At 42.7% G+C, this 27885-nt stretch overlaps 1 protein-coding gene across 2 annotated transcripts in view; it reads right to left on the reverse strand.

Moving 5' to 3' along the window:
- Upf2 (UPF2 regulator of nonsense mediated mRNA decay) overlaps nt 1–27885 on the reverse strand; it is a 40822-nt gene continuing 12937 nt past the window's right edge. For both annotated transcript variants that reach the window (XM_084587056.1, XM_084587054.1), the window contains exons 17-39: nt 26947–27072; nt 26540–26652; nt 25357–25442; nt 24648–24756; nt 24107–24164; nt 23965–24020; nt 23596–23712; nt 22794–22895; nt 22157–22240; nt 20704–20847; nt 19983–20042; nt 18848–18986; nt 16913–17049; nt 16130–16313; nt 15579–15674; nt 14321–14427; nt 12963–13130; nt 11369–11453; nt 11188–11273; nt 8143–8205; nt 7318–7396; nt 4757–4868; nt 1–611 (exon numbers count right to left, since the gene is read on the reverse strand). In XM_084587056.1, coding sequence (XP_084443182.1) covers nt 602–611; nt 4757–4868; nt 7318–7396; nt 8143–8205; nt 11188–11273; nt 11369–11453; nt 12963–13130; nt 14321–14427; nt 15579–15674; nt 16130–16313; nt 16913–17049; nt 18848–18986; nt 19983–20042; nt 20704–20847; nt 22157–22240; nt 22794–22895; nt 23596–23712; nt 23965–24020; nt 24107–24164; nt 24648–24756; nt 25357–25442; nt 26540–26652; nt 26947–27072 — 2321 coding nt within the window. In that variant the 3' untranslated portion in view covers nt 1–601. The remainder of the gene's footprint in view (nt 612–4756; nt 4869–7317; nt 7397–8142; nt 8206–11187; nt 11274–11368; nt 11454–12962; nt 13131–14320; nt 14428–15578; nt 15675–16129; nt 16314–16912; nt 17050–18847; nt 18987–19982; nt 20043–20703; nt 20848–22156; nt 22241–22793; nt 22896–23595; nt 23713–23964; nt 24021–24106; nt 24165–24647; nt 24757–25356; nt 25443–26539; nt 26653–26946; nt 27073–27885) is intronic.

Here is a 27885-nt window from a genome sequence, read left to right on the forward strand (position 1 = left end):
TAGAGTGACAGATTTATTACAGCCGCTGAAACAGACAGTGAGAGGGAGGGAACTAAAAAGATAAAGACTGCAAAAACCACAATGTTTGAAAAAAGCGTAGGGCACCTCTCATGCAGATATGCATAGTTGACACAGTGCCAACCAACAGAAGATAGAAATGATAACAACACAGTTGATTGAATTTATATTGTGCGTAAATCCTATAATCTTGCCAGCTGATTAGTCACTGAAGTTAAAGCAACAGAGTCTCACAGGCCATTTTTCTGGCTGTATCAAGGATCGTTAGTCCATGCCTGGCTAATGCACTGACGACTGTGCTGATGAAACGACCGTATTAAAGAGGTGCCATCCCCGCGCGATTCCCGGCGCCATACAAGAGGGGTTTTTTATTTGGAAGGTGGGGAGGTACTATGTACACTGGCAGCAGAGCAATGCTTGGCCCCCTGCACGCTGCTTCTTCCTTCCAGCTGATCCCTTGCTGCGGGCTGATCTTTCTGCTGTGGAGATTGGCAAGAGGGTGCAGCACGCACGTCTGTGCCTCCATGGCGTTTCCATGCCCTTGGATGATGTCACTCCCAAGATGTCACTCGGCATCGCTTGCTCAGCGCTTCCTGCAAAGGGGAGGCGAGAGCCATGTTTAGTGCACAAAAAATAAAAACGCAACCTTGCCCACCCTCCCTGAAAGGCCAGGGCAAGCACTACATACCAATTCCACTTTTCCCATTCTATATCACTGCCCAACTTAATCCATAACCACCTTCACTACTGCTAGGCTTCAGCCAATAATGAATTAGTGTGCAAGGTGCGGCATCACTTTCTTAATACAGTCCTCCATGGCTCAATCCAGGCATTCACCGATTGCAAGACTCCTATAGTGCCTTCGTTTGTAATGTCTTGTAAGCCCTATGCAGACAGTGATTGCTCCCTACACTTTCAATGAGCAAGGCCATTCATTGTTGCGTTGTGTTGAGCTTCTTGGTGCATAAGCAACTTAAGCTATCGTGCAGCAAGAAAAGGGTGTTTTTATTTTGTAGGTAAGGACAATTATGTTTTTATGCTATTAAAGCTTGTTCAGGAGCTTTGGTTCTTTTAGGAAGACGAAAACATGAAAACTTTTGACCTTTGACCAGTGTATCTTCTCCCAAAAGCAGGCTGGGACGGAAAAAGATTTCTTCCTTGTAAAAAAGTTCAAATTATTTTTTCCTTCATTTCTTAGCTTAGTGCATAACAGAAAGATGTGATTTATTGTTAGTTCCTCTCCACATCCTTCACATAAAGGTTTGTCTTCTTTGTTTACAATGACGCCATGTGTCCGATGCGAAGCCAACATAAAATGACTTAGATGCATTTTTAATAACAATTTCCATTCCTCGATGGCTGGTTTGACAAGATGTAGTTTGTTGTTTATTTCGTTGCTCCATGACGCATGCAACTGGAATTAAGTGCTGCTGCGGCACATACATTAATTCTCTCGTTGCCGATGATCCCAACGTGGCTTTGTAGTCGACCTCACTTACAACTGATTGTGCCGATAATTCTGCAGCTATTACATTATGCATGATGTTTCAAATTAAAGGTTCTGTAGAATTTCTGTGATGTAGTGCATTCACGTAGGCTCTCGTTCCACTCGCTTTTTTTCCCGTGAGTCCATCTCGCGGTCTTTGCTATGGTCGTTAACCATAGAGACAGGAACTAATCTTATTGCCTCGCACTGCGGGTGCGTGCATTGGTTCGCGGCGAGCATGACCTGCGCGTCGTGAAGTGGCATGAACATGACAAAAGCATGACTAGCCGAGATATTCTATATGGAGGGCTGCAGTGGTAACAGCTTAGCATGATCCGCTTCAGCGGGGCACCACTATGCATGCAGTGACCGCCTTGAGCGAGTTGCATGCTTCCTGGCGGCGGGTACGCTTACCGCGTCAGCACCAGTCAGCATACCTGCACTGGCGGCTGCGCCCGCCATACTGGATTGCGGATGCGCATGAGAGACGTACGGAAGCAGACCACAGTCGCGGATCGCGCTATGCTATAACTCCCTATTATCGACATATAAACGAAACACGGCGAGCGGCTAAGTTCGTGATTTCGAAAGCTGATTTTTCACAGAAAAGTGATTTTTTTTTTCAAGTTCACGCATTTTTTGGACTGTTCGATTATTCAAACCATTTGCCGGGTCCCACCGAGTACGAAAAAACTGTCGGCGACTGTAAAACACTCATCTTTCCCATGCTCAGTGAGCAGTAGGTCAGTTTACTCATGTTTAGTTCTATGTAACAAACATTGTTACATAGAATAAAATCTATAATTTGGCCTCATGCATCGCTTTTCTTACTTACCCGAAACGGAGAATATGTTAATATCTCCACCTGCCAGATAAGGTTCAGGTAGTTGATTTAAAAGGTTTTCTAAGTCATGGAGTGTTATTGTTCGGCATGGCTCAATACACATGCAGCACATTGTGATTGTTTTGAATGCAAGTAAGGCGGCTACTGCCATTCCAAACTGAGTGCAAACTTGCAAACTTGTGTCGTTTAGCTACAATGCCATTCTTTACTATGACGGCTACGCCATCTGAGAGCCTGTTTGCTTGCTCTCGGCCACGGCGGAGGACCTTATATCTTTTCGTTATTTTGTGTGTTGCGAACCAAGATTTGTTTCCTTCACATGTGAGAGTGAAACAGTGTGTCTTTTATATTGTTGTAGTTAGTTAAAAGTCCTTTACAGTTCCACTGGACTAGGAACGCCATTCTGTATGAGAAAACTAGGGACACTAGGTCTCTTCTGGCCCAGTGACATGGGCCTTTCCTGTTCTAGTTCGTTCTAAGGAGCTTCGCCGCCTGTCAGATGTTGACGGCGCAAGACGATCATCGCCTGCTGTGTCCACTGCGTCCTCGGATGAGCTAGAAGACTGTGCAAAACACACAGGAACATTTGGGTTAGGCCTCGCCATTATTGGGGAATCTACACAGCCTGCTTTGAAGATGGTGGGGCAGCGCTAGCTACTTCCCCCTGGGGTCGGAGGGCCGTGCCCGAGGCTCACCACGTGTGGCCTGCGCAGGTGCCGAAGATTGCTGTGATGCTGCCCGTTGCGTCACAGCAGAGTATGCTGGATTCTGATAAGAGGTAAGCTTTCTCCCATTTCCAGGTTGGATATGTGCATGAATAAGCAGAATGGCTGCCCTCACAGTTGATGCAATGAGGTGTTTCTGCTTGACAGTCCTCTGAGGAATGTTTGTGGGAGGCACACTTTGCTTACGAAGTTGACCTTTGCAAGTCTGCGAGCCATGGCCACACTTTTGACATTTAAGCAGCGTCACGGGTTCGGTATATATGGTGTCAGTTCCATTTGCGTGCACCCAACCTCCACATCTTCGGGCAGAGTGCTTGATGAGAAGGTAAGAATTATGTGCCTGGTCGGCGTCTCCTTGTTTTCCTTGTGTCTCTTAGCTTTGATATGAATAAGGACTGAAGGATCACTGCACAGACGGGCAATACTGCCATCCGATTTGTCCCAGTGTATAGGTTTTGGTTCGGGTTTATGGGGTTTAGCATCCCAAAGTGACTTGGGCTACGAGAGATGCCATAGGAGGGCTCAGGAAATTTCAACCACCTGGGGTTCTTTAGTGCTCTGATGCCTTGCTTTTTGTCTCCATTGAAAAGTGGCCACTGTGGCCAGGATTCGATCCCACATCCTTGTGTACAGCAGTTAAGCGCCCCAACTACTGTGCTACCATCCCAGGACATCTACAGTACAGTGGGGTACACGTCAGCAACATCTCTAACTATATAAAAATAAAAGCTGATGTGTGTCCAGGCCTATGGCATAAAGGATCATGCATTCAATTATAGATCAAAAGATTCCGGGTTGAAAGCCTGACGGATTTGTTTTTCTTTCAGGACACAACTGCAAGAAGGTCACATGGTCGTGGTCCTATTGAAACTGCAGAGTGACATGGTACATACCAGTAACAGCTCTTGCTGTAATAAAAAAAAAAGCAAATGCAAGAACATAATGAAATCAGTTTCAGACTCATTACAGGACTCATAACGTTCAAATCTTTGTGCTTGAACATGATGATCTGCACAATGAGCTCACAAGTTGCTGTGTTTGCACCAAAAGTACTAAGTTGGTTTGCAGGTACAAAAAGTCTAAATCAAAGAATACTGCTACAAGCAACCACTACAACCATTTTTGTTTCTTACTTTCTTTTTTGTGAATGGCTTATGCAACACTATACCTTGCATTATGTTTATATCACTGCTTGGGAACAGCATGGTAAAAAAATAAAATAAAAATATATTGGCCTCGGTCTAGAAACGATCAAAACTAAAACTAGATTAAAAGCATTCTGATTAACGCCTTGGTCTAGAAACAATCAAAACTAAAACTAGATTAAAAGCATTCTGATTAACGCCTTGGTCTAGAAACAATCAAAACTAAATCTAGATTAAAAACATTCTGATTAACGAAAAATCAATAAATTTACCTAGAACAAAAGAGGTAAAGCCCTGTTAGGCAGAAAAGAGGAAGGGCAGCAGAGAAAGAAGTTTTAGTCTGGCCTCAAGCAAGACACATTTTTGTAAAAGCACATAGCTTAAATTTTATTCTATCAAGCTTTAAAAAAAAGTAAATTTCATTTCCATGCTTCTGAAAGCCATCCACAAGCCATACTTTAGGTCGCACGTCTCGCAAATGGCTGGAACTGGTTAGTAGTGATGGCACAAACGGCATTCTGAAGATGAGGATCCCTACTTGTTCCCAAAGATGAGATCTGCATCTGGGGCTCCCTTCGGGTGTTGGTACTTGTGCCTCCGGTCCCGGTTCAGGTTCAATACCACAGGTCTTTGCTGCGCTGCCAGCATTTCTTCCAAAGAGAAGGCATGTGACACAAAAAGTACAAGTCAGTTGTGCCAGCCATGCACCATTTTAACAGAAACAAACCAGCTGCAAAAAACTATGTGTACTCTGCAAGTACCCATAAATGGGCAAAGGAAATGAACATGTCCGAAACAGGCACGGCTTCAAGTCGGCCACCCTCTTGCTCCAGAACGCTGCATATGCCGCCCTTGCTGCCTCAGACAGCATTAGTTGCACAGGATACCCTGTCTCGGCCTGTCTCTGCTTTACACAGGTATTGCAATGCATAACAATAATAATAATAATAATTGGTTTGCAGGAAGGGAAAGGCGCAGTATCTGTCACACTTTTTTCTGTGGACATCTGAACCGCGCAGTGGAGGAAGGGAGAAAGGTGGGAATGAAAGTGGAAAGAGAGAAAGAGGAGCCGTAGTGGAGGGCTACGAATTTAGACCACCTGGGGATCTAATGTGCGCTGACATCGCACAGCACAGCCTCTTCGTTTCACCTCCATCGAAACGGCGGCGAGATCGAATCCGGGTACTTCGGCACAGTAATCAGTTTTCCATTGCATTTACTGATGTAATTGCAGGTACTGTTTCATGCAAGATGGCGCGGCTGGAAAAAAGTAATTACTCTAATAACGCAGCATCAGCCACCTTTGCACATGGAGCGCAAGCCAGTCAGCATGGACAAAAATGGACAAGCCCACTCATAGAGTGGCAAGCAAGTGAAGAGACAACATAACTGATGACGATGAGGCGACTTTTAATAATTGAAGCAGGCCTTGCACGAGCACTCCTGCCCACGCCACTGCTCACTTCTTTTTCTTTGTCCATGACAATATTACCCAGACTACTGATCCAGAATGGCAACTTTTTTTTCAAATTTCAAATGCCGCTGGTGCTGCTGTACTGCGTCTGCATCTGTATGCTGTGTGGTGCGGAGTTCAATGAAGCGCCAAATGAAAGGCGCCAAACGGATGCCTGGATGGGACGCCTGGCAGGGCCAGCTTCATATATGCGTGAATCACCTGGTGACATCATGACCGGATGTGACGTTACAACTTATCATGATGTCACCAAGTGATGACGTCATAGTCAGTCATCTCTGTCATTATCGTCATCACTGTCATTATCACTAACTACTATATCATTATCGGTCATTATCTACCACTAACTAGCGGTGGCGGTCTCCATGGCAACCGCACTGGCATGACACTAGACAAGGACGTGCCCGGCGTGGCTAAGTCAGGATGATTTACAGCTACAGTGTGACCGAACGAATGACGGTATGAGCCATTACAGGCTTTTGCCTTAAAATAAGCACACATGGCCAAACATTCACCGGTTCCCTCAGCTGCACAAAATGTCTCACTGCAAAACACATTCTACAAAAGTCCTAAAGAGTATACAGCGAGGACAAACTAATGTGGAAGCTTGGGGAGTAAAAACTGCTGTTGCGCCATGCTGTTCAGCTCTAGCTAAATATCTGTTACTAAACATGTATATTATCTTTACAACATTCCAATGATAAGGTTATTTAAAAAAAAGAAGAAAAGAAAATGAAGCAAGAAAAACGTGAAATATAAGTACATTACTGTTGACAGAGACCATTTTAACAAGCAAACTGTGATGACGCCGAGACCTTTTTGTATGCTTGATTGCAAGTCTCTCCAGCTGACCACACCAGCCGCTTGCAGCCACCAATCACATAGTCCCTAATGATCTTGATGTTTTCATCAACATCAGGAGTTTGAACAATGTTGTGGGAAAATGTCAGCAATAACTATGTGCCCACTGCACCAACAAAGGTCCCCTCTCACATGCACACGAGCATACACGCACACACATAAAGGAAAACTCATTGCCACAGTTGATCTCAATGTCCCTTTGAACGTTTGGGAGAATTCTCCAAGTTACACCAAATTCCTCATCCTCATCAGTGAATGCATCATCCTAGCCTAGCTATCGACCATGCAGCCCGACACATCGATGTGGTGACCATCTGAACCGATATCCAAATAGAGCATAAACACAGACATTTCTCCAAAGCATCGCTCCGCACAAGGCTGTACATGTAATAGAACATACACCCCGCTCCGCAACACTCCATAACTGTCATGTGGGGATCTGGGTATCCTGACAAGGGTATTCTCGGTAATCTGTGTGTTCATGCGTACGCTTGAGAAATGTCTTTCCAAGCGCTGATAGAACCTCCTCCCAGTCCCCGTGGCAGTGGTGACGAAGGCATACCCGATTACCACGCTGTCATGATGTATTATACCGCGAGAGTAGGTACATTTGTCCACCACCACACCACTCCCTCGACACACACGAGAGAACAGTTTGGAGACAGCTCCAGATGGTTATAAAAGCATGCAGCTTTCCCACTCAAGATCGAGCTTCAAATCACATAGGACAAGCCCATAAGTAAATACAATTCTCTTTCAGTTACCTTGGTAGTCTTCTTCCTCTTGCCTTTCGTTGATGTTCAATGTCAACATCTTCACATGTTCCTTTTCTGCTCTCTCGGCCTGTGGAAGAGGCATCAAGACACTGCCTCAGGATACACTTACAACAAAATTACATCATGCTAGAGCCATTGCTAACTATGAAAGTAATAAATGGAGATCCAACAAAGCAAACACAGGTGCAAAACAGAAAGTGAGACAGACAAGTACAAACAAACAATTATGTATCAACTACCTGAGAACATGAGTCAACAAACAAAGAAAAATTTGGAAGGACATCTAAGCTCTGCCTTTAAAGGTATAACACGACAGCATTAATGGCTCTCGCCTGTAGCTTCTCTTGCAGACTCTCGTTAGTCTATACACACTTTACTACTTGTTTAATCACTAATCACATATGTGTCTCTCGTATCTCATACATACTCATTAGCACACAGTCGTATACTACCACATTATGTAAAAGAACACCCGACATAAAGCCCCACTTTAACCAAACACGTTCGTGTGGCCTAGGGATAGGTCCCAGGTTCGATTCCCACCTCACACCTCTCTCAAAAGAACTGCCCAAGTGCTAACTACCCAATTCATGCGGCCTCATGACATCACACAACCTGCCGATCATTAAGTGGCCTGCTTGGTCACCTGCCAACAACCACCCACCAGGGGCATGCTCGTAACTCTTTGCTCACAACGCAGACGTTAAAATCGGATCTTCTGAAGAATTGGGCCTTTAACACTGTCACAGTAAACCTAATTTTTTGCAAATTCTTTTTTTCATGCTTACTGTGCACAAAAGCAGTGATGCTTACCTCCTCTCTGTCTTTGAGATTTTGCGCCAGCTCAGAAGAAACCGGAACCTCAAGGCTCTTAAACTGCATGCACATAAAACATGGAACACGCAGTTAAAAAAGACAGCCAAAACTTTCAAAACAACATGCAAGCAACGAAAGCTGGTGCTACACAGAACTAAGACCAGCATGAGGGGGGCTTCTGTAGTTAAACAGCCAAGTAATTTTTAAAAATAAGCATGGAAATCTTCAACTGCGCTCGCAGAAAACAAAATGACTAGCTGCTAATTCCTGTCTCAGAAATTTGGTTACAAAGTAATAACATGGCGAATTCAATCTCACTAGTACATGCAAAGTGTTGTGTGTCACATCACGAACAGAGTCAATAATCCAACTAAATTAATATCAAACAGAAAAACTGCACTGCTATCACCTTCGCCTCATATTTATTTCAAAGTGACGTGGTCAAAATTACTTCATAGCTCTCCACTATGGTTCCTCTTTTTCTTTCCACTTTCACTTCCACTTTCCTCCCTTCCCTTATGGCATGGTTCAGGTGTCCACAGAAACAAGTGTGACAGATACTGCACCTTTCCCTTCCTGTGAACCAATTATATTATTAATGAAGAAAGGAAAGCTAGAAACAGCAGCAAGCCACCACAACTACTCTCCAGAGGCTGCAATACATCTGACCTTATGAAAGTTTGTTATCAACACTGACTTATGCTCAGGGTAGCAAATCAGAAGGTAAAAACTATGGACACCGCTCCTCTACCCATAACCAGAGAACCATAATGCAATGTGAAGAGAAGGCGGCAATGAGCCATCAACTTTCAAAAAGTGCCCAGTTAGGTTTCTCAAATAAGGTCCCTGCTATGTTAGTGGCAGTTTAGCAGAACAATCGGGCAGCACTGCTGTTTATGACATATTTACAGCTGTGGACGTAAGTAAACAGAAAGAACAGTAAACAGTCACTGACCGAGTCAACAGAAAAAATGTTTCTGAGTTCTTACAGATTCCTTGTTCCCAATGAGGCAAGGCAGGGCAAGGCGAAGAATTTAAGTGTGAAACTTATGATGAAGTCATTGCATGTAGATAGATGGCATCATTCCTTCCTTTTGGTTCATAGTATCAGGCGTTGTCTGGATGAATTACGATTCAGGCAAAAGGCACGTCGTCAAGTTGCATTCTTTTAATAAAATAGCTGAGTTGTTCAAGTCAATGACATGCTGGTGCTCGTGCATGTGCTCGGCAATAGGGTTTGAAGCCGCTTCCTTGTTTTAGGCATCGCGTTGATGCTATCTGATCCTTCTCGTGAATTCCTTTATTCTTTTACTGTTTACTGTTCTTCTGACCAGGCAAACTTCTATCGAACCTTGGACTACACAAGTAAACAGAACATGCTATTCCGTTCTAGCTGTAACCTAGCCTTCCCTATCAGACAAAGAAATGTTATTTGTCAATGGGAAAAAGCAGTAGCATCTACTACCAACGCAACATGTGAAAAATGGTTCAAGACAATGGCATGCTCTATTTAATTTTTGTCCGCACCTGTACATAAATACAAGTTGTATCTGCAAAAGCAACTGAATTATACACAAAAATGTGACAAAAGCGTAACTAGAGCTTCCAGGATATAACTATTGTTTATAATAGCTCTCACAATACAGTCTAGCCCAGTTATAACGAAGTCGGCAGGAATAAAAAATGATCTCCCTAGATCCGCTATTTCGCTATGTCTGGACTTGAAAATTCCGACCCTTGATTATTTGGACTTATTCGCGGCACCACGACATGCTCGACAGAACTAACATATATGAGCACTACAAATAAATACTCCAAAATCATGAGTGCCTCTGCTGCCCATATGACAGTGCGACGCATTAGCAGTGGTGCCCCTTCACAAATGGCCCTGCCGCGTTTTCAGGATGCTTCACCGCATGGACTGTGAGGACTACGCGGTGAAGGGAATGAAGTCTATGTAAAGTGATTTTCTTTATAAAATTTGATTTTTTCGACATTTTCGCGGCCCCTGGTGAAAGAAAAATCGGTCGCTGACTATGGAAAAATTGATTTATCACCGCTGGAATATGTAGTCCAGTGTTCCCTGAACCCATTTCCTGAGCGCCGACTTCAGGATCGCGGCCACCACGTCCAAGTGCAGAGTCAAGTTTTGCTCTGAACTCCCGATGAATATTCCTAGAGCGTCAGCTGCTGCAGGGATAATCAGCTCGCAAAACTCGACATAGCCCGAGAAATCAAGAATCAACGAAGGCAGCGAGCCAAGCTATGCAGTGAAGCAACCTTTCGTTCTGCGGGGGTGCAGACGACGCCGCGCATGCGACCATCAGCCGGATTTCGCTCTTATTTTAGAGCCAAAATTGTTTGCAAAGTATAAAAATGTTCGTACCGATTGGTTATTTTTCATCTGTGACAAATCTCTTCGCTATATCCGCTGAGACGCCTTTATTCACTTCGTTAAATTATACCCAAATTGTATTAAACATTCAAAATTGGGAGTGGGAAATTGAAATCCCTTCGTTATAACCACTATTTCGTTGTAAGTGGCTTCGCTATAACCGAGCTGGAGTGTGCTTATCAACAATGACGTCGGACAAGGTACTGCTGAAATCTTTAACGCATTGATTTGGCAAAACTGCAATCGGCTGGATAGGTAATGTTCAGCATTGAGCAAGAAAACACTCCAGCCAGCAAAACAAATTCCAGGTCACAAGCCTCTCTTGTGCAAAAGAGGCCACCAGTAAACACCCAAAATGTGAAGAAATGAAAATATACAGCAAAACAGAGTGCACACACACTTGGAAAGCATGTATAACCGCCTTGAGAACATTTACCAATGCAACATCTCAGAGCATTAAATACATTCCTGCAGTAATCTGGCCCAGCATTAATGCAGATCCAGAATCTGTTTTCTTCTTCTTTAATGACTGCCAGTCATTTGGCCTGACTGACTACCCCTCCTGCTTAAGAAAGTATGTGCACCCATGAAGAGAAAGTGAGAGGTTGCAACTCGAGCCAAGCAGCTCTCCAAGATATGTGACAAACCTGGGGTTTGTTTCCTTTGCGGGTCATCAGAATGAAGTTCATGGTGTTCTTGTCTTCCTCGCATTTCTTCTCCAAAAGGTTGCAGTCTGCAAAGACAGATCATAGAACAAGCCCTCAGCTCAGTGACGTCTAGCCATTGAGGGCCTCAGATGTTGATATCAAGACAGGCAGAAGTACTCACATGTCTTTTTTTGCTGAAGGCTGCTTTTCAGACTCATGGGGATCACAATGTCGGCCTGAGGCTTCACAGAGTCTTGACTACGATGCTGCAATATGGGGGGTACCTCTAATTCAAAGCTCTTATAAAGTAGCTACCAGCATAAATAAAATGCCAGCAGGCTTGTGAATGACTACAAATTTGACAGCGTACAGAGCAGAAAAAGGAGCAAATGCATCACTCGGATATTTCGTTGCATAATATTAGACTCCAGATTCTTATCCCTCCATCGTGTCCTTAATAATTAACTACAGACATTCTAATACAAGTTATTACACCACCAGTGAAGGTTCGCCCCAAGCAAATTCTCTGTGAAGGAGTGCTGGGCCAAGTTAGTGTACAAACCATCGTTAGATCCAGGGTTAACTCTTATATGGACTGCCTTGCATTCTGTTAATCTAATTTTGCTAACAGTGTCAACATTAAAAGTCTTCTACAAATGGGAAAGGGAATTTTGCTCACTCCAGTTTGCCACCTTATATAATTAAAAGGAGTTATATTTAATATACTGATATATACAATTCTTATAAGTTATATTTAATTCAATTTAAGAAAAGTTAGAAAAAACTGTCACAACGTTGGCTTGTGCGCAGTGCCCCAACGCGGCGCTGATAGTTTTGTATTTTCCTGGTCACGCCTGACTGGCGAGCGAGCAGCATGCGTGGAAATAAACGAGCAGTTCGTTCTTGGTACCCGGCTCAGCAGCCAGGCATAACCAGTACAGCACAAAACTATCACCGCCGTGTGGGGGCGCTGCGCACAAGCGAACATTGTGACATGAACAAATTTAGCCAATTATGTTCCCATCACTTTGGGAATTCGGATAAATTCAAATTAGAAGCACAGTTCCAGCCGATGTCTATACAAGTCTATTGTGTCGGGAAATCGTTAATTAAAACATGAGTGGGATCACTCCAGTTAATTCAGATGGGGGATTTCGTCGAGGTACGACCCATGCATCCAGCGATCCCCAAAATAGACCTCTTCAAACCTGAATTGCATGCAACAGTAAAGCTCATGCATTTTTTGCACGTCACGTCAACCAGTCACGCCATTCTGGAGAGTGCGTGGCGCGACACCGCAAATTTTTATTTTGGAACGGCGTCATGCAGTTTTAATGCCTAAGCCTATGTCCCTCGCATGCACCCACATACTGCTTCCAGTACGTTGAAACCACGTGCGCAGTTTCACCGCGATGCTTTGCCACGTTGAATAGGCGATGAAGCAAAGAGGAAGTAACTAGTATCATTCTCTGTTGCGCTTCATCTCAAATGCAGACAAACCTAAAATAGACACAGTTATTGTGATATAAATGGTTTTCGGCAGTCAAGCCCATTCGTTAGTTCGAACTTCCCTTGAAGGCCGAATTAAGAAAATTCACTCTACCAGCATAGAATGCAGGGCTATATGGCTACACAAATTCAATAACAACTTCCGCTATAAAAGATTGGTGCCCTGTTCCCTGCTGATATGTGCATAGTGGACTCCTTCTTTAACAGGCGTTAAATTGGTTAAAGAAGGTGCCCATGCAGCATCACAAGCAAAACCATAAACTCACAAGGATGCTTTCTGACAGCATTTTGTCGAAGGCCGCCATAAAGTCGTCATCCTCAGGGCATGGAGCACGCCGCGGTCTCTGCCCAACCAAAGTCACATCTTGTGGTGAACTGCCCGCATCTTCCTCGAGATTGCCAGTTTCATCCTCAGAGCTTGTCCCTACCTCATCCTGCACGGTGGAAAAGGAGCTGACAAAATGTCCACTCAAAGCTCTGAGTGCACAAAATTCAAATCTTTCATGAAAAGCAGGACTTGTCACACACGAACAGGAAAACAGCAACGCATGAAGAGGAATGTTGATTACAAGAAAGTCGCTCAGATAAATCTACAGCTTACCAAAACAGCGCTAAGAGTTATCTATTGTATTTATGCACTGCAAAAGCAATATACATTCACTCTCGCAGAACCACAAGAAAAATGGAACAACAAAGTTCTGCGGAGCAGTTTCGTGTTCTTTGTCATTATTTTTTCTTTTTTAAACAAGTATATACATTCACGGCCTATTCAACTCACTCCGAATTAAATGCACTGGTTGCGACAGGACCAAAAGTAGACTGCGAAGCACTATCACTGCCTACACTGCATTTTCTCAGTAAATGAAACTCCTAGTGAGCAAAGCAAATTTGTTATGGCCTTCTGGGCTTCTGTTCGAAAGGAATCCGGATTGGACTCCACACAAAAGCTGGAACGCTAGTTGAAAATTTGGTGCAGATTTACTATAAATAAGAGTGCACCTTCAGAAGGTGGGTAGAGCAGCTTAGTAGCTCACAACACAGCAAAAGCATTAGTGCTTCTGTAAAGTATGAGTACACAGCCTGTAAGAGCAACAAAAATTAGCTCACAATGTATATAAAAAGAAGCCCAACTGATTGCTGCTTTCATGCCTAAAATAACAACAGTAAGGTGCTGCTTGTTGCTTGTCAAAAGTTCACATCCTGTCAAAAACTTATAAGCAAAATTAATACCTAGGAAAGCAAAACAAAGGCATTTTCACTGTTCAAGTTACTCTATCATGCGAGTAGATGAAGCCCTTCAGCAATGCTAGTTGTTTTCATTTGTTCTTAACTTCTCTTCTACATCCATCACATGGGATGGCCAAGCAGCTCGGATTGCTATAGCATTGATCACAAATATCCACTGAACCTCCAATCTGTTAACTAGTGAGCCCGGACTGATAGATATGCAGACTAGGCACAAATATCAGAACTACAACACTTAAGTTACATCTGAAATTTTAGGTAATCAACCGGGCTCTATGGCTTTTGTTGTTGAATGGACACCCTAATGTAGAATAAATGTTCGAATTGGCCAGCAAACAAGCGATTATTAGCGCCAAGGCCCATTTCAAGCAAAACGTACCTCAAGCGGCTGGCTCTGGCTTCCGCTATAGACATCTGTATCACCATCAGCCTCTACGTCCCCGTCTTGGTCACTGCATTCACCACTGTGGTTCTCATCAGGCTCTTCTAGAAAAATAAAGAAAACGTGCCAGATGTGTTGAAGATAATTTATACACATCTAAATCCATAGTTGCTCGCAAGTAGAACACAGGCCTTACAAATCGGCTTCTGTTGCCCAAAGTTAACCCTTGGCAACAAAATGCAAGTTCCTTTCAACCAGTGATAGCCATTTTCCGAACACCCCCCTTTCAGGGGGGTGTTCATAAAATGGCTATCAAATGTGTGCACTATGTAGGGGAAATGATTCTGAGCATGCATGCCAGGTACAACTCCACGAAAGTGGGCTTAGAATTTGCACGTTTTTTTAATTTCCCACTTTCACGACACAACCCGCGATGCCGGACATTCACCCGAGTTCCCGCACATTGCATTGTCTCATGCCAGCGACATCACAGTGGAGACTGCTGTGGGATGCTATCATTGGTTTACAGCGCCGCAGAGAAGGGGTGCTTGCTCGGCCCGAAAAGAGACCACATTGCACCTCCCTTTGCACTCTCTTCCATGCTGTCTAGCTGCTGTGGAGGAACAAGTACCCCAAAAAAATAACAATAATAAATAAAAGTATACTGAGCCGGGTTGGCTGGTAAAGCTTTTGGAGATAAAGTACAGTACTAGGCTGCAAGCTTTTCTTTTTTTCTTTCTTGTTAAGGCCTGTCTGTGAGTTGAGAGAGAAAACGCCAAAATCATCGAAGCAATAAGCTGAGGCCACCACTAGATGGCACCTCCTCTCGCTGGAAGTCTGATGCTGATGGCGCTTATTAATAACAAGGCTGGAACAGTGAATTTAGGCTGAAATTTGTTCGGATTCACATATAATACCGGGTTGGCTGGTAAGAGGCGGAAATTTTCGGAAATCTGACATGAAAATGGGAAAAAAAGACGTATTATATGCAGGTTCTTACAGTATTTGTCAGAAACACTGATATTAAGACTTAAATCAGAGTTGTGATGATATCATGCAACGATGGTGCAGATATTTACTACTTTTACAACATAAGCAATCAGAAATGCTTTTTCTTTTTTCACAGCCATTTATCAATATTTACTGACACTGCTGCAATAGAGTAGCATATATATATACTATGCGCACTTTCTACATAATTTCACCGGTACACGATGTAAATGAAATGAAACTGCTATATTATGGATGTACAAACCTTCAACTTCTTGAATTGGGCTAAGATTTTCCAGTTCTTTGGCCTTGTTGCTGTCGCCATCTTCACCATCTACTACAGGGACAGAAAGGTATTCAGCTGCAAAGACAAAAATAATAATTAAACCTCAAAAATCACTCTATGCCCCAGAGCCATGCTTCCTGGAACCTAATCAAAAAAAGATCATCCTCAGGCAATCAAAGCAATTACTGTGCCTATGAAGAGGTCTAACGCATCTGCAACACTTTGTCCTAAAAGCGCGATCGACAACAAAAAAATTACAAAAGTATAAATATAAGACAAAAAAATGATATCACAGGAATGCGTTCCAAGTAACTGATGAGATTAAAGAGACACAGAGGACCAGCTCTTACTTCTTTTTAATGCACACAAGGCAACTTGAATTTCTCTTGCGCCCATCTTAAAACAATTTACCGTAACTCCGGAAATTGCACACCATCAGGGTATTGCCATGCGCAACAGACAAAATGCACATAAAGAGGAAAAGAAGCCCCTCTACTGCCTCGCTATCTTGCTAAGGTCATTGCACTCACATAGCTTGGGCTTTAGCTCAGACATGAGATCTTCAACAGCAGCCGTGGCCTCTTCGAGGCTTTCGTACAGCTTCATCTTTGGCCGCAACGGAAGCAGTGTGTCCTTGACGAGGAAGTCGACAGTAACTGGGAACGGGTTCTCTTCCCCATAGATGTCCACTGACTTCTTCTGCCAGTAGTATTGCTGCAAGGTTCATAAGTCAGTGTAACAAAACAGCTCAGTTCTGCAAGACTCACAAATAAATGCGTTGCACATAAACTCGGCCCAACGCTTCACTCCAAATTATATGACGTGCCCTTCAGGGACAATCTTGAGCCACCTGAGAGCAGAGCTGGACCTTTTTCCAATGAACCTGAAGGAAACTAAAATTGCTTCATTGCAACGATTGTTCTACCTCATCTGTGACAGATTAGCTACATTATTATGCATAAAGTTACTCTTTTTCAGAGCTGCTGTGATAAGCGTTATTTTCTTCCACTTGATCCTCTCTTTCACCTTCTGTCTGCATGCGGCAGTGTTACTGATTGCAAGCATTGGTATGAATTAATGAGTTCACGTACATATGTATTTTCCTGTGGCCACTTAATATTGAGTACAATTACATTTGACTGACTATATCGGTATCTTGATTGCAGGTTGTCCTGCAATTATTCAAAGTTTTACCGAATTAGTCTGCCATAGTGATTAGCTTAGAAAACAATCCAAATGAAAAAGTACACAATGCAAACACAAAAGTTTGCACAATTGCTAAGGTAAACAACTAACTAACAAGGTTCCCCCACCTGGAAGAAAACCAGGAAGCAGTCGAGCTTCTTCTTGGAAGACCCAGTGTTGAAATACTGGCCGCAGGTTTCGAGCAGAATGCAAACCAATCTTATGCGGAACAGGTTGTCAGGCGGGTCCAAGATGCTTGGAGACCCTGGAATAGTGATTATACATTTCTCGGTGATGGCAGAGGGCAAAGCCAAATTAATAGTAAATGCATGCAACCAGGCAGACTGACCAAACTGGAACTCATCTTCCCGGGCAGCACAGTGGTTCAGCAAGCACTACACTAATGTATAACGGTCACATTCAGCAGGCTCAGAGGCCTTTCGCCACCTACCCACAATCCAAATAAAAGATGACTAGTTTCACCCTAAACTAAAACTCGTAAGCAAAACACCAGCGAGTTTCTTCACCCCGAGACAACTACTCCAGAGAGGTGCGTTGATTCAGCTGACCAGTAAAGGGAAAATTAATGCAAATCATTAGCCTATTCAGCTCCAGATTTTCTATAAACAAGAGGGGTAGGTAGAAACAGCAAATTTCGAATGTCTTTTTTATTTAAAATCGTCCGTAAGACACTAGCAAGCACGGATCACCATGTACCATTCACACATTCCTGGTGAATGATTAATAATTAAATTTCTTCTCCACAGCTCTAGTTTTGTTTTTCGTTTTGGATTCAGCACCATCCCGGTGGTTAGGATGTTCCATGTCCTGAGATCAAATGAGTCATGTGAGGACAGTGCTATAATAAGTGCTTGTTATCACAGTTCCCGCGAAAGAGTACCCAGAAGGGCACTACGCTGCAGCAGTAGTGAGCGGTAAAGGCGAGCTCATCTTGAGCCATAGCGTAAGACACTTTTCACCAGAGGAAGCAGAGATGGCGACAATTGCCCTGGCAATCCCAAATCCATCAAGCAGAATAATCATCACCGATTCTAAAACTGCAATCAAAGCCTATGGCAATGGTAAGGTGTCCAAAGAGGCCGGCAAAATTCTGCAAGCAGGCAAGGAGAACATACCCCACGACCTAATTAACATAATATGGGCACCCGCCCATAGTGGACTCACAGGGAACGAGATCGCCGAGGTTGCCTGAGGACTTACACACCGGGCCCCAGCGTAGGAGAGCCCCCCCCCCCCCCTTAATGGGTACCTTCCCAAAACCATATAACCTACACAAATGGCATCCTGCAAAAACTGTGAAGGCAGTGTGACCCTAAATCACATGCTCTGGGCTTGCCCAGCGCTAAACGGTCTACACAGAAACAAAGAGTCGGTAATCCTCCCTTTATAGCCAGGAAGAATAAGCCCAAAAATAAGTCATCGGTTAAGCCCAGGCCACCGCCGGAAGCCAACTGATTCCGGCTGACGTCTAGGGAGGAGACAGACAGTGAAAGGGGGAGCTGCGTCTCACCCGATCACCCATGCTCTCTAACGGGTGTAAATAAAGTGCTTTCTCTCTCTCTCTCTCTCTCTGTATATACTTCACATGATCTAAAACTTAGCAATATTTGTGATGTCCCAACCAGCATTCAATTCCTAAAGCCCAATTTGAAATTACATTTGAAAACAAGTTTAATATAAATTATTTATCTGGCACATGCTAATTCTATTTTTTTAATCTACGTTCCTTCTGCATTTAGAATGAAGACGGCAAGGATTCTTCAAACAGGACATGCTGGCAACTAAGCTTCATGGCAACAAAACAGCCCAGCAAACTTCTAAAAGGGAAAAACATGTGACAAAAATTGAGCACTCCCACATTTTAAACATGCCCTTCCATTATTCAGTTTTTGTTTTTTTTTTCAGAATAGATGCAAAAAAAAATAGCATAGATAAATGTCCTGCAGGTGAAAAAACATGCTCTAACAGCCAAGTGACACAGTGCCTTTTCAGCAAACTTCTTTGAGCCAAATTACAAAAAGAGGTGAGGGTTGCATGCTCACCATTGAAGTTGACACCAAACGTGATGAAGGAGTAGAGAACTTTGAAAATGACTGACGACTCCACCATGCGGTAGTTGTACAGCTCCCCGAGGTAGTGCACCACACTTACTCGCTGCTGGTTATATTTTGGGTGGTTAACCTGAGAAAAACACAAAGTGAAGGCAAATATTAGCCTGGCAGACCTACATATCGCTGCAGCTAACTGGGTTAATTAGCTGATGGCAAACAAGAGTGTAGTAAATTTTATGGCGCTAGGACCATTGTTTGCAAGCCACCCTAAACTGTCTTTGCACACCAATTTGTTTAAATTTACAAACAGAGAAGAACACTCAAGTTTGGATAATAAAAACCCAATATGCGCCAACAAATTTACCTGACTTATGCGTAGTTTCAACCGTCTCTCTTGGCAATCAGTACTGCGTGAAATCTATTTTGCTGAATTCAACAAGCGAGGATGTAACTTCCTGTGTTAATTTAATTCTATTTTTAGAATGACGTGATCGGCTTTGCAGGCATTAAACTCAGTGTATGATAATAATAACATTAATCGTGGGGAAGGTCAGCATACAAGCCACTACAAAGTACCTAGAGGACTATTACACTATACACTATTATGCGAGCGAGTTCATTATGCGACTAAATACGATACATTTACTGTAATACAAATGGTTCTTGTCAGTTTTCTCGAGGCCATTCGATAATTTGAACTTTTTTTCCCCGGTCCCGTGAAGTTCGAATAAACGAGCTTTTACTGTACAACTATTACAAAGTAGGCACTTATCTGGAGATAAAAAGCTCACCAACCCCTGCAAATGTTTCAAACACATCAATAACACACTGTATGACAAAGAAAGAGGACAAAGTATTACAAAAGAGAAGCTGGCTCCACATTCAGATGTAACTTTGTAGTTAAGGACGAGTTGTGGACACAAAAGACAAACACAGGAAAAGAACAATGGAGCTCGTGCTCCATTGTTGTGTGCGCAGCTTGTCGTTAACAACAAAGCCATGCACCAACTAGCCCAACCAGAAGTTCAGACTTAAACACTGAGAAACAGCCCTCCCTGCCAGTCTCTGCAAGGTGCCAAACACGTTACTTTTCAGCAAGTTATACAGTCTGTTCAGTTTGTCTCACCTCCATTCCCAGTCTGATTTCTTCTAAGACACCATCCACGACTTGGGGGCCGACTGTCTCCTGTTGAAAGGAATGTCACAGGTACTGTTCAGTATTCAAATCAAAGATAGAGAGAAAACAACAACAGTAACTCAGCTATCTGCACATGATTAAGCACTAATATTTACAGGATCCCTTTTTACTCAAATATGCTCTCCTAGACATGTAACACAACATAATGTCATGTGACACACAAGCTTCTTTTTCTAGTTTATGAGCCACCCCATTTTATTGTCAAACTGCAGATGGCCTACATTTCTCGTCAGGTACCACTTTGTATCACAACAAATAGTTTCTCCGTTGTTTTTATAAGTAATTTGCTATATCACATTGCTTAAGTTACATTATTTGCAGACTAGAACAGTCAATCATTTCGAGTCTCTTCGTGCCCCCTATGCTCACCAAAAAATGTATAAAAAGCGTACGTCGCTTATCATACATGGTATACACAATGCGATGCTCTCGCACAGGCCTTCTCAGCCAAATGCAGAGCAAGACACAAAATCCCCCCATGCACCGCAAACAGTGACAGTGCGTTGTTAAACACCACAAAAAAAATGTTTTGGCACTTAGGATGAAGACAGCAAGGATTCTCCAAACAGGAGAAGCTGAAAGCTACGCCCTACAGCACGAAGTGGTGACAGAAAAGAGAGAGAGAGAGAGAGAAGGAAGCAAGCATTACGTGATAGGCAACCAGTCCAGCGAGCAAGTTGGCCATACATCGAATGTTGTAGTACTTGACATTCCAGATGGCCACCAGGCACTTGGTGGCGTAGGCACACACTTCGGGGTTTTCCCAGTCGAGCTTTCGCATCTGACGGAGGATCTAGGGTACACAAGAAGCCAGTAATGTAGGATGGTATCAGAACAAAAGAAGAGCTCCACAAGGCTTCAAAGGCACATTGTGGAACAGCAGGTTCATTCAAAGCCAGCACCCTCAGTTACCGGCAGCAACTACAAAGGCTAAATATTTTCAGCTCGCACCGCATGCAAGACACAATTAACTACTGAAAACCTTAGCTTTAACAAGGTCACAGAAATTTTGAGACTCCAGTAGTCTAGCTGCTGGTGACATACTAACAAATGCCGTGAAATAAGGGAATCTCAGACGGCTGCCAATTGACTAGCCTTGCTCACTGCCAATATATGTACATGTATTACTAGTTAAAGCCCTGCTGCAGAATCCTGTAAGGATTGTACAGCACCAACTTCGTCAAAATGATTGCTTGAACTGTTGCATCACCATTAATTTTTGTGTATTTCTCCCATTTTTTTCGCCACTCAAGCTCCCTAGTTCTTTCTGACATAGTACATCGTATCTTTATTTCTTTACTACGGTTTCATTTCTCCGTATGTTTATTTGCATTGTTCTAATCACCTTAAGTTCCTTTCATTGACTTCTTTCAGAACCTGATTGTATGCAACCTAAGACGGGTCGTAATCTCTTTGGGACATCCAACAGCAGCGTTTGGGCATGATGATTAACCGTGTTAATATTGTCAGTCAGTCAGTTCAGTCATTCAGTCGTGTCCGACTCTTTGTGACCCTATAGACCATGTCAAGCCACGCTTTCCGATCTCTCACTATCTTCCCAACATCGCATAACTTCATCTGCAGCGGCATCAGATGCCATCTAACCATCGCGTTCGCTGCCTACCCCTTCTCCGGCGACCCTCAACCTTTCCCAACATCAAATCTTTCTCCAGCGACTCCTCTCTCCTCATCGTGGATGCGCTCAAAAAGACAAGGAAAAAAGAATAAGGCCAACACACAATGTGCTTCATGTGTCTGTCTCATTCTGTTGTTCGTCTTTTTTAGCACTTTCAATACTTTAACTTGGGGCTTCAATTACTTTCACCTCTACAGAACTGGAATTGTGATGGCTGTGTAGTGTACCACTGATTCACCGATAAACTTTGAGCCGACAAAAGCTGACTGCACCTCCAGTGAACAGAGAAATCCCCAAGCTCATAAAACCAGACAGCACAATGGTGGAAGACAAATGCAGTGAACTACGGCACACTCAACACTCTGCTCTACTGAATGTCTTAACTGCCCAGTCTGGTTGAAGATGTCAAGAGCCATATTTTTCAACGCTCGTCCAGAAATAACATAATGTTGACCAAGAATCATACCTTTTCAGTGTTGCTCTTAGCGAGATCCTTGTAGAGCAGCTTGCGAATGTATTCGTGCAATGGTGGCCGTATAACCCGAACAGACTGTGAAACAAAAGAGGGAGTTACAAAACTAAGAGGCTTCCATGTGCTGTGCGATGTCAGTGCACAAGGATCCCCAGGTGGTCGAAATTACTCCGAAGCCCTCCAATACGGCTCCTCTATCTCTCTTTCCACTTTCAGTCCCACCTTCCTTCCTTCCCTTACAGTGCAGTTCAGGTGTCCACAGCAACAAGTGTGGCAGATACTAGGCCTTTCTTTCTGTTAACCAATTATTATTTTTTGTTTTTGTTACTGGCGCAAAATGGTTTTGAAGTTGAAGAGACAAGAAGCACTATACCACAGGCAGTGTCAACTGCACTAACAGAGACTCAAAATGAACGTCTAACCCTCACTACACTGCAGTTACAGCCTGGTTATCATCTCGATGAACAACAAGCCTAATAAAACTATTTGAATTTATATCAATCAGCCAGAGTGCCTGCAACCTGGGGGTGGAATGCCTTGCTTCTACTTTTCGAATTTTAGTCGTTCTTTCGAAGAGAGTTTGTAAGTTGAAAAGGTCAAGACTAACAGTGAACTAATAACTCTTGCCTACCATGGGTGCTTCTGGAGGATTGCAGTAGTAGAAAGCATTCTCAATCATGGTTATGTACCGGCTGTCCAAAGCCTGAACAGCCTTCTTTCGCATCATTTGTTCCTGAAACACAGAAAAAGAAAAGAAGAACATACACATTTAGAGGATAAATTCAAATGCCAGCAGAACAAAACCACAAAACATGTAAAGAAAAAAAAAAAAAAACATCCTGCACTTTCTTCCACAGAACCTAACCCCCCAAACATTTACACCAATTGCAGCATTTCAGGGATTTGCCAATAAAAGTGGAGATTTTAAGTGTTTGTTATGTTCATCTGTCTATAACCTTCAAGAACAATGACAGTGAAGAACCGTGCAGAAATCTTTCGTTACTGTCATGGTTCACCAACACCACCTACATTCTGCCCAAGCAGAAAATGTTTTTCTGTTGCCCATATATACAATCCCCAAAAAGAAGCGCATACATAAACATCATGGACACTTGATAACACAGCCAGCCAGTTGATATATTGATCCTGAATACTGACAGCCAGCTGCCTGGCATAATAAATGCAAGCAACAAAGCAAGTACAAAGGCTAGTGATTTGTAGGGTCTCAACTTCAACAAAATAATTTTGACCGCTAGCAGGAGTGATGCCATGCTGCAACAGCAATCGGTGCTGGAGCACTACTCTAACTTGTGGATCTGGTCATATCAAAGCCTATTTAGAGACATAGACCCACCCCCAAAATTACATTAACAATAAAAAGAAAAAAAGAAAAGAGATTAAGTGACACGATAGAAGTGCATAGGAAGACTTACCAGATACACTTTCGTCCTCTGATGCGAATCAGGTGATCGAAAAAGGAAACGACCACATGTCTCCAGTAGGTTGCATGCCATCTCAATATAATGATGGCTGAAGTCCAGCAGAAGATTCTGCATTACAAAGTCAAAGCAAGAACTGATGAAAAATACATTTCCTTCAGCAACTAATCACAAGGAACAATTATCGACATCATGTAAATCACCAGCAATTATTTTGGCTTCAGCTTTTCCAACAGAGAGCAGCCAACATTAGGCTGTGCTATAACTTCGGTGGCACTATGCAAAGTTTAGCGTGCTCTAGCTTTACACCCCTTCAAATTTTTTTTTTTTTTTTTTCACTGAAAAGTATCTCATCAAACTTACCTTCAGACACTGCAGTGCATCCGACTTTGGGAAAATGTTGAACTTCACAAGCTCTCCTAAACAAGAACAAATTGTGCCAGTGTAAACACTGCGTAAAAATAAAACTGTATCAGTGTAACATCTTACAAACGGGTTTTCTCACCTATGAATCTCATTGTCTTCACTTTTGACTCAATGTTGATCTGGTCTTTCTTCTTGAGCTAAAGTACAAGGCACGAAAAGTGAGCCTGACTGCTTGCAGAAATAAAATAGAAAGAGTAGTGAAATAATCATACGCACACATGCACCCCGGCACGCGCGCACGCACACACACCACTCATATGAAGATGCATAAAGATATGAGCAACAAGCACACATTACAAAGTAATAAAACCAACAGAGGTAAACAGATTACTCGGCAAAGAAAAGCTACATTACAATACCCAAAAGACACCATATTAACTTTTTTATTATTATAAATAGCTGCTGTTTAATCTGGACCTTCAAGGTTTCGCAAGTGAAGCAGGTTCAGCACTACACAATATTGGTTATTTGAAACTCAGATTAGCATACATAAGATGGCCTCTGAAATGAAGCTATTGTGAGTTTCATGGCAATGCTGGTTCTGCAATGGTACAGTTTTCGCTCTCCGAACCTGAAGACACCACTGTTCCATTAATCTCCTGAAGCTTGGGGGTACTCACATGAAACTTGAAGTCCTGCTTAAGCATGCTGACCAGGTCTGTGGCTACGTCTGGCATGCATGGCGCCAGTGTGGCCACAAATCGAGCATAGAAAGGCAGCAAGTCGAGCCTAGATTGCAAGCGAGGAAGAGAAGAGCGAAAATGAGGGCTTGTTACTCCTGCCTCTCCTACTTAACTTGGTGCTCACCAACGACTACCTCTTATCAAAAAAAAGAATGATTTGGCAAAAAGCTGCTACTGAACTTTCTGCACAAGATGGTTAGAGACGCTTCCGTTTAGCACAAATGTAGAGCCAAAAAAGTACTAAAAAAAGAATGGTTACGTCGGTCGATGCTCAACCTATTAATATGCGACATCCATTTACTAAAGCCAGGATATTAATTACTAATGACACAGACACGCCTCAATAACTGTTTTTGCTGAAGAGCCTTCACTTGTCCTGGACAGTCAGCAACAATGAGTAACCAAGTGAAACAGGCCAACACTAAAGCGAAAGAAAAAAGTTATCAGAAGGCCATCAAAGATGCTGCGGACTCCCGTGCCAGCTTTATGCTGGGGTTTAGTGGTAGAGATGTTAAAGGGATTTGTTTCCAAGAGCAATTCATGCTCAGTTAGACAGCCAATGTTTGTTTTGTTTTTTTTTTTCACTTTTTTTGCAATGTTTATGCCGTTCTAGTGCAGCAAAAATGCAATACAACAAGTATCATACCTTGTTCTAGGCACTAGGAACAGAGCCTTGATCAGCTTATTGCGATTGGGCTTGGTGTTGAGGTTCATGCAAAACTGCTCCGCTGCCTGAAAGGAATGGCAAGGGGTAAAGTGCACTGTTAGGCTTAGGACCCAAATCAACTTTAGCAACCAGTTCAGGTAACAAAAGCCGTGTAACAACACCGTTTGTGAAAAGGATATGTAGTTTTACATAACGACCACATGTAGCAGCTTGAAAAATATCCTAGTGTGCTATCCCCATGTCTATGTAGTTCAAACAAACAAAAAAAAGTTCCCCTGCGAGCAAATGCTACTTGCATCTATGATTCAAACACAAACAGGTGCGAATGAATGTTTTCACAAGGACCAGATGGAAATATAAAATGATTTATAGCTCTTAACTTAGTGCCAGTCAACTATGAAAAGAAATTTATCAGCATTTTAAAACTGGCATCACTGGAGGTAGTAGTTATTAGTAAAGTGCATAGTCCTTGGCGGTCAACTATGAGGTAGTTGGTACCTGAAACCACAATGCACAAAACAGAAGGCAGTATTATTCAATCACAAGCTGTGATTATTGGGTGTTAAGACGCTAAATCATAAAATTTTGAAAATCATTTCTAATTTCATTTCATTTATTTCATGTACTCATAAGTACATGAAAAATATCCCTCATTCCTCATGTACTCATGAGTACATGAGGGATGAGATGAAAAGCTTCATTTCAGCGGCTTTTTCCCCCCCTTTACAACTAGAGCAACAGCAGCACAGAGCAGAACTATTTGTGAACCTCCCTTTGCACTCGCTCGTTACAGCTTCTAGTACACCTAGGCCCATCTGCAACTGAAATGTGTAACACATTGAATGACTAGTTCGATCCTGTCACCTGAGATGATGTTTAAGCTGCTCAAGTGAAGCTCCTTCATGTGGCTCACCTTTTATAAGACGCTTTCCCAGAAAACCCGTAGAGTGACGCCGAATAGACATCAACGCAGCCACAACTCTGAGATGAACAATCCACTTTTACAACAAACAAATTTAGGTGCCTCGGTCCTCTGCATTCCTTTGAGCAGTTGTCTGACAAGATTTTAATAGCTTATATGGGTTGTATAGGTATGGGGATCAGTTGATGTGCCCACAACTGAGACCCTGAGAAAATAAAGCAAAGGGACGGAGGAGTTTACCTGGTCGACCGTCTCCCTGCTGACACAGTGAAGTAAGGAGTTCAGAAAGCCATCCAACAGAAGCTTGTTGGCAGTGCCAGGACCCGTGCCAGCTGCAGGCTCTTCATCAGGAGCTGCAGTTTTTCATCCAATAATCACAGGCAACAGTTGACTCAGGGTCCGCACTTAATTTGAGTCAACACACAAGCAAAGGAGCTTAATAAGAAATGTAATGAAGGAAACTGGTACGTTGCTTCTTTATTAGCCCATCCTAACAGCCAAATGGCCAAAATGTTGTGAACTATAATTTTTCCTACAGTGAGCAAGTAGCATTAATACAAGGAATATCCAGAACGAACAGTCTATTAGGATGGCATTAATTCAGGACAAACAATATAATATGGTATAACTGACAGTTCTTGGCTAACCTTCAATTTCCTGCAGCAATGTCTCGGTTAAATCCTTCTCTTCTGATTTGCAGCCATCGTCCAATCGAGCACTCTCTCTTTCTTCTTCGATCTCGAGGGCACCCTCCATTTCTAATTTCTGTAAATCTGCGCATAAGAGAAAAGAAGAAACTCAACAACATTTTAAACCACTTTGATGAAACGTTCAAATGAATGATTCAACAAAAGGAACTGGACAGCCAAGAGCTCTGAAAACTGTGAAATAAGCAGATAACCTTGTTCCATGATCCATTACATTACATTTCAAAAAACTTTAAGTGTGCAAATATCAAAGTAAATACAAATAACAAAATTAGGTGCAAATTAAGCTGAATATTTTGGAATGATTTCAAATATCAGCAAAGTTAGTTGAAGCTAAAAAGAAACACACTTCTGTAAAGCACAGCTATAAAAAAAAAAAAAAAAAAGTTCCTGCAAAAAGTTATGTTTCTGTCCATCATAATTAATCATAATTTACTAATACCTGTAAGAACTATCAGCCACCAAGTAAGGGAGGAAGAATCATGTGCTGGTAAATGCAATAAACTTTATTTAGTGAAATGAAAACAAAACCATGCCATTAGATGCCCCACTGCGCACACCGCGGTGAATGTTGTGGTTGCGCAGGCTTGCTCCCAGGCGCACTTTCTGTAATACACTTCTTTTTTGGTCAACTGTGGCCTAAGAAACACAGTTTCTAGAGTCTGACTGCTTCTGGCAATGACTCTATGATGAAAGAGCAAGTTGACTGGTGTGATAAGTATGATGTACTGCCTTTCGGAAACGTAACAGTTTTTCGCCGGCAGTTAGGTTAAGTATAAATTCGTAATTACTGAACATTAAAAAGGTTCGAATAGTTCGAATTGCAAAAGTATGATGCGAATCAAACAGAAAAGCAAGTACTAGTATTTGAAATTACGA

Source organism: Amblyomma maculatum, chromosome 1 (assembly GCF_055883805.1).
Source record: "Amblyomma maculatum isolate TAMU_Amacu chromosome 1, ASM5588380v1, whole genome shotgun sequence".
In the NCBI taxonomy this organism is placed as follows: Eukaryota; Metazoa; Arthropoda; class Arachnida; order Ixodida; family Ixodidae; genus Amblyomma; species Amblyomma maculatum.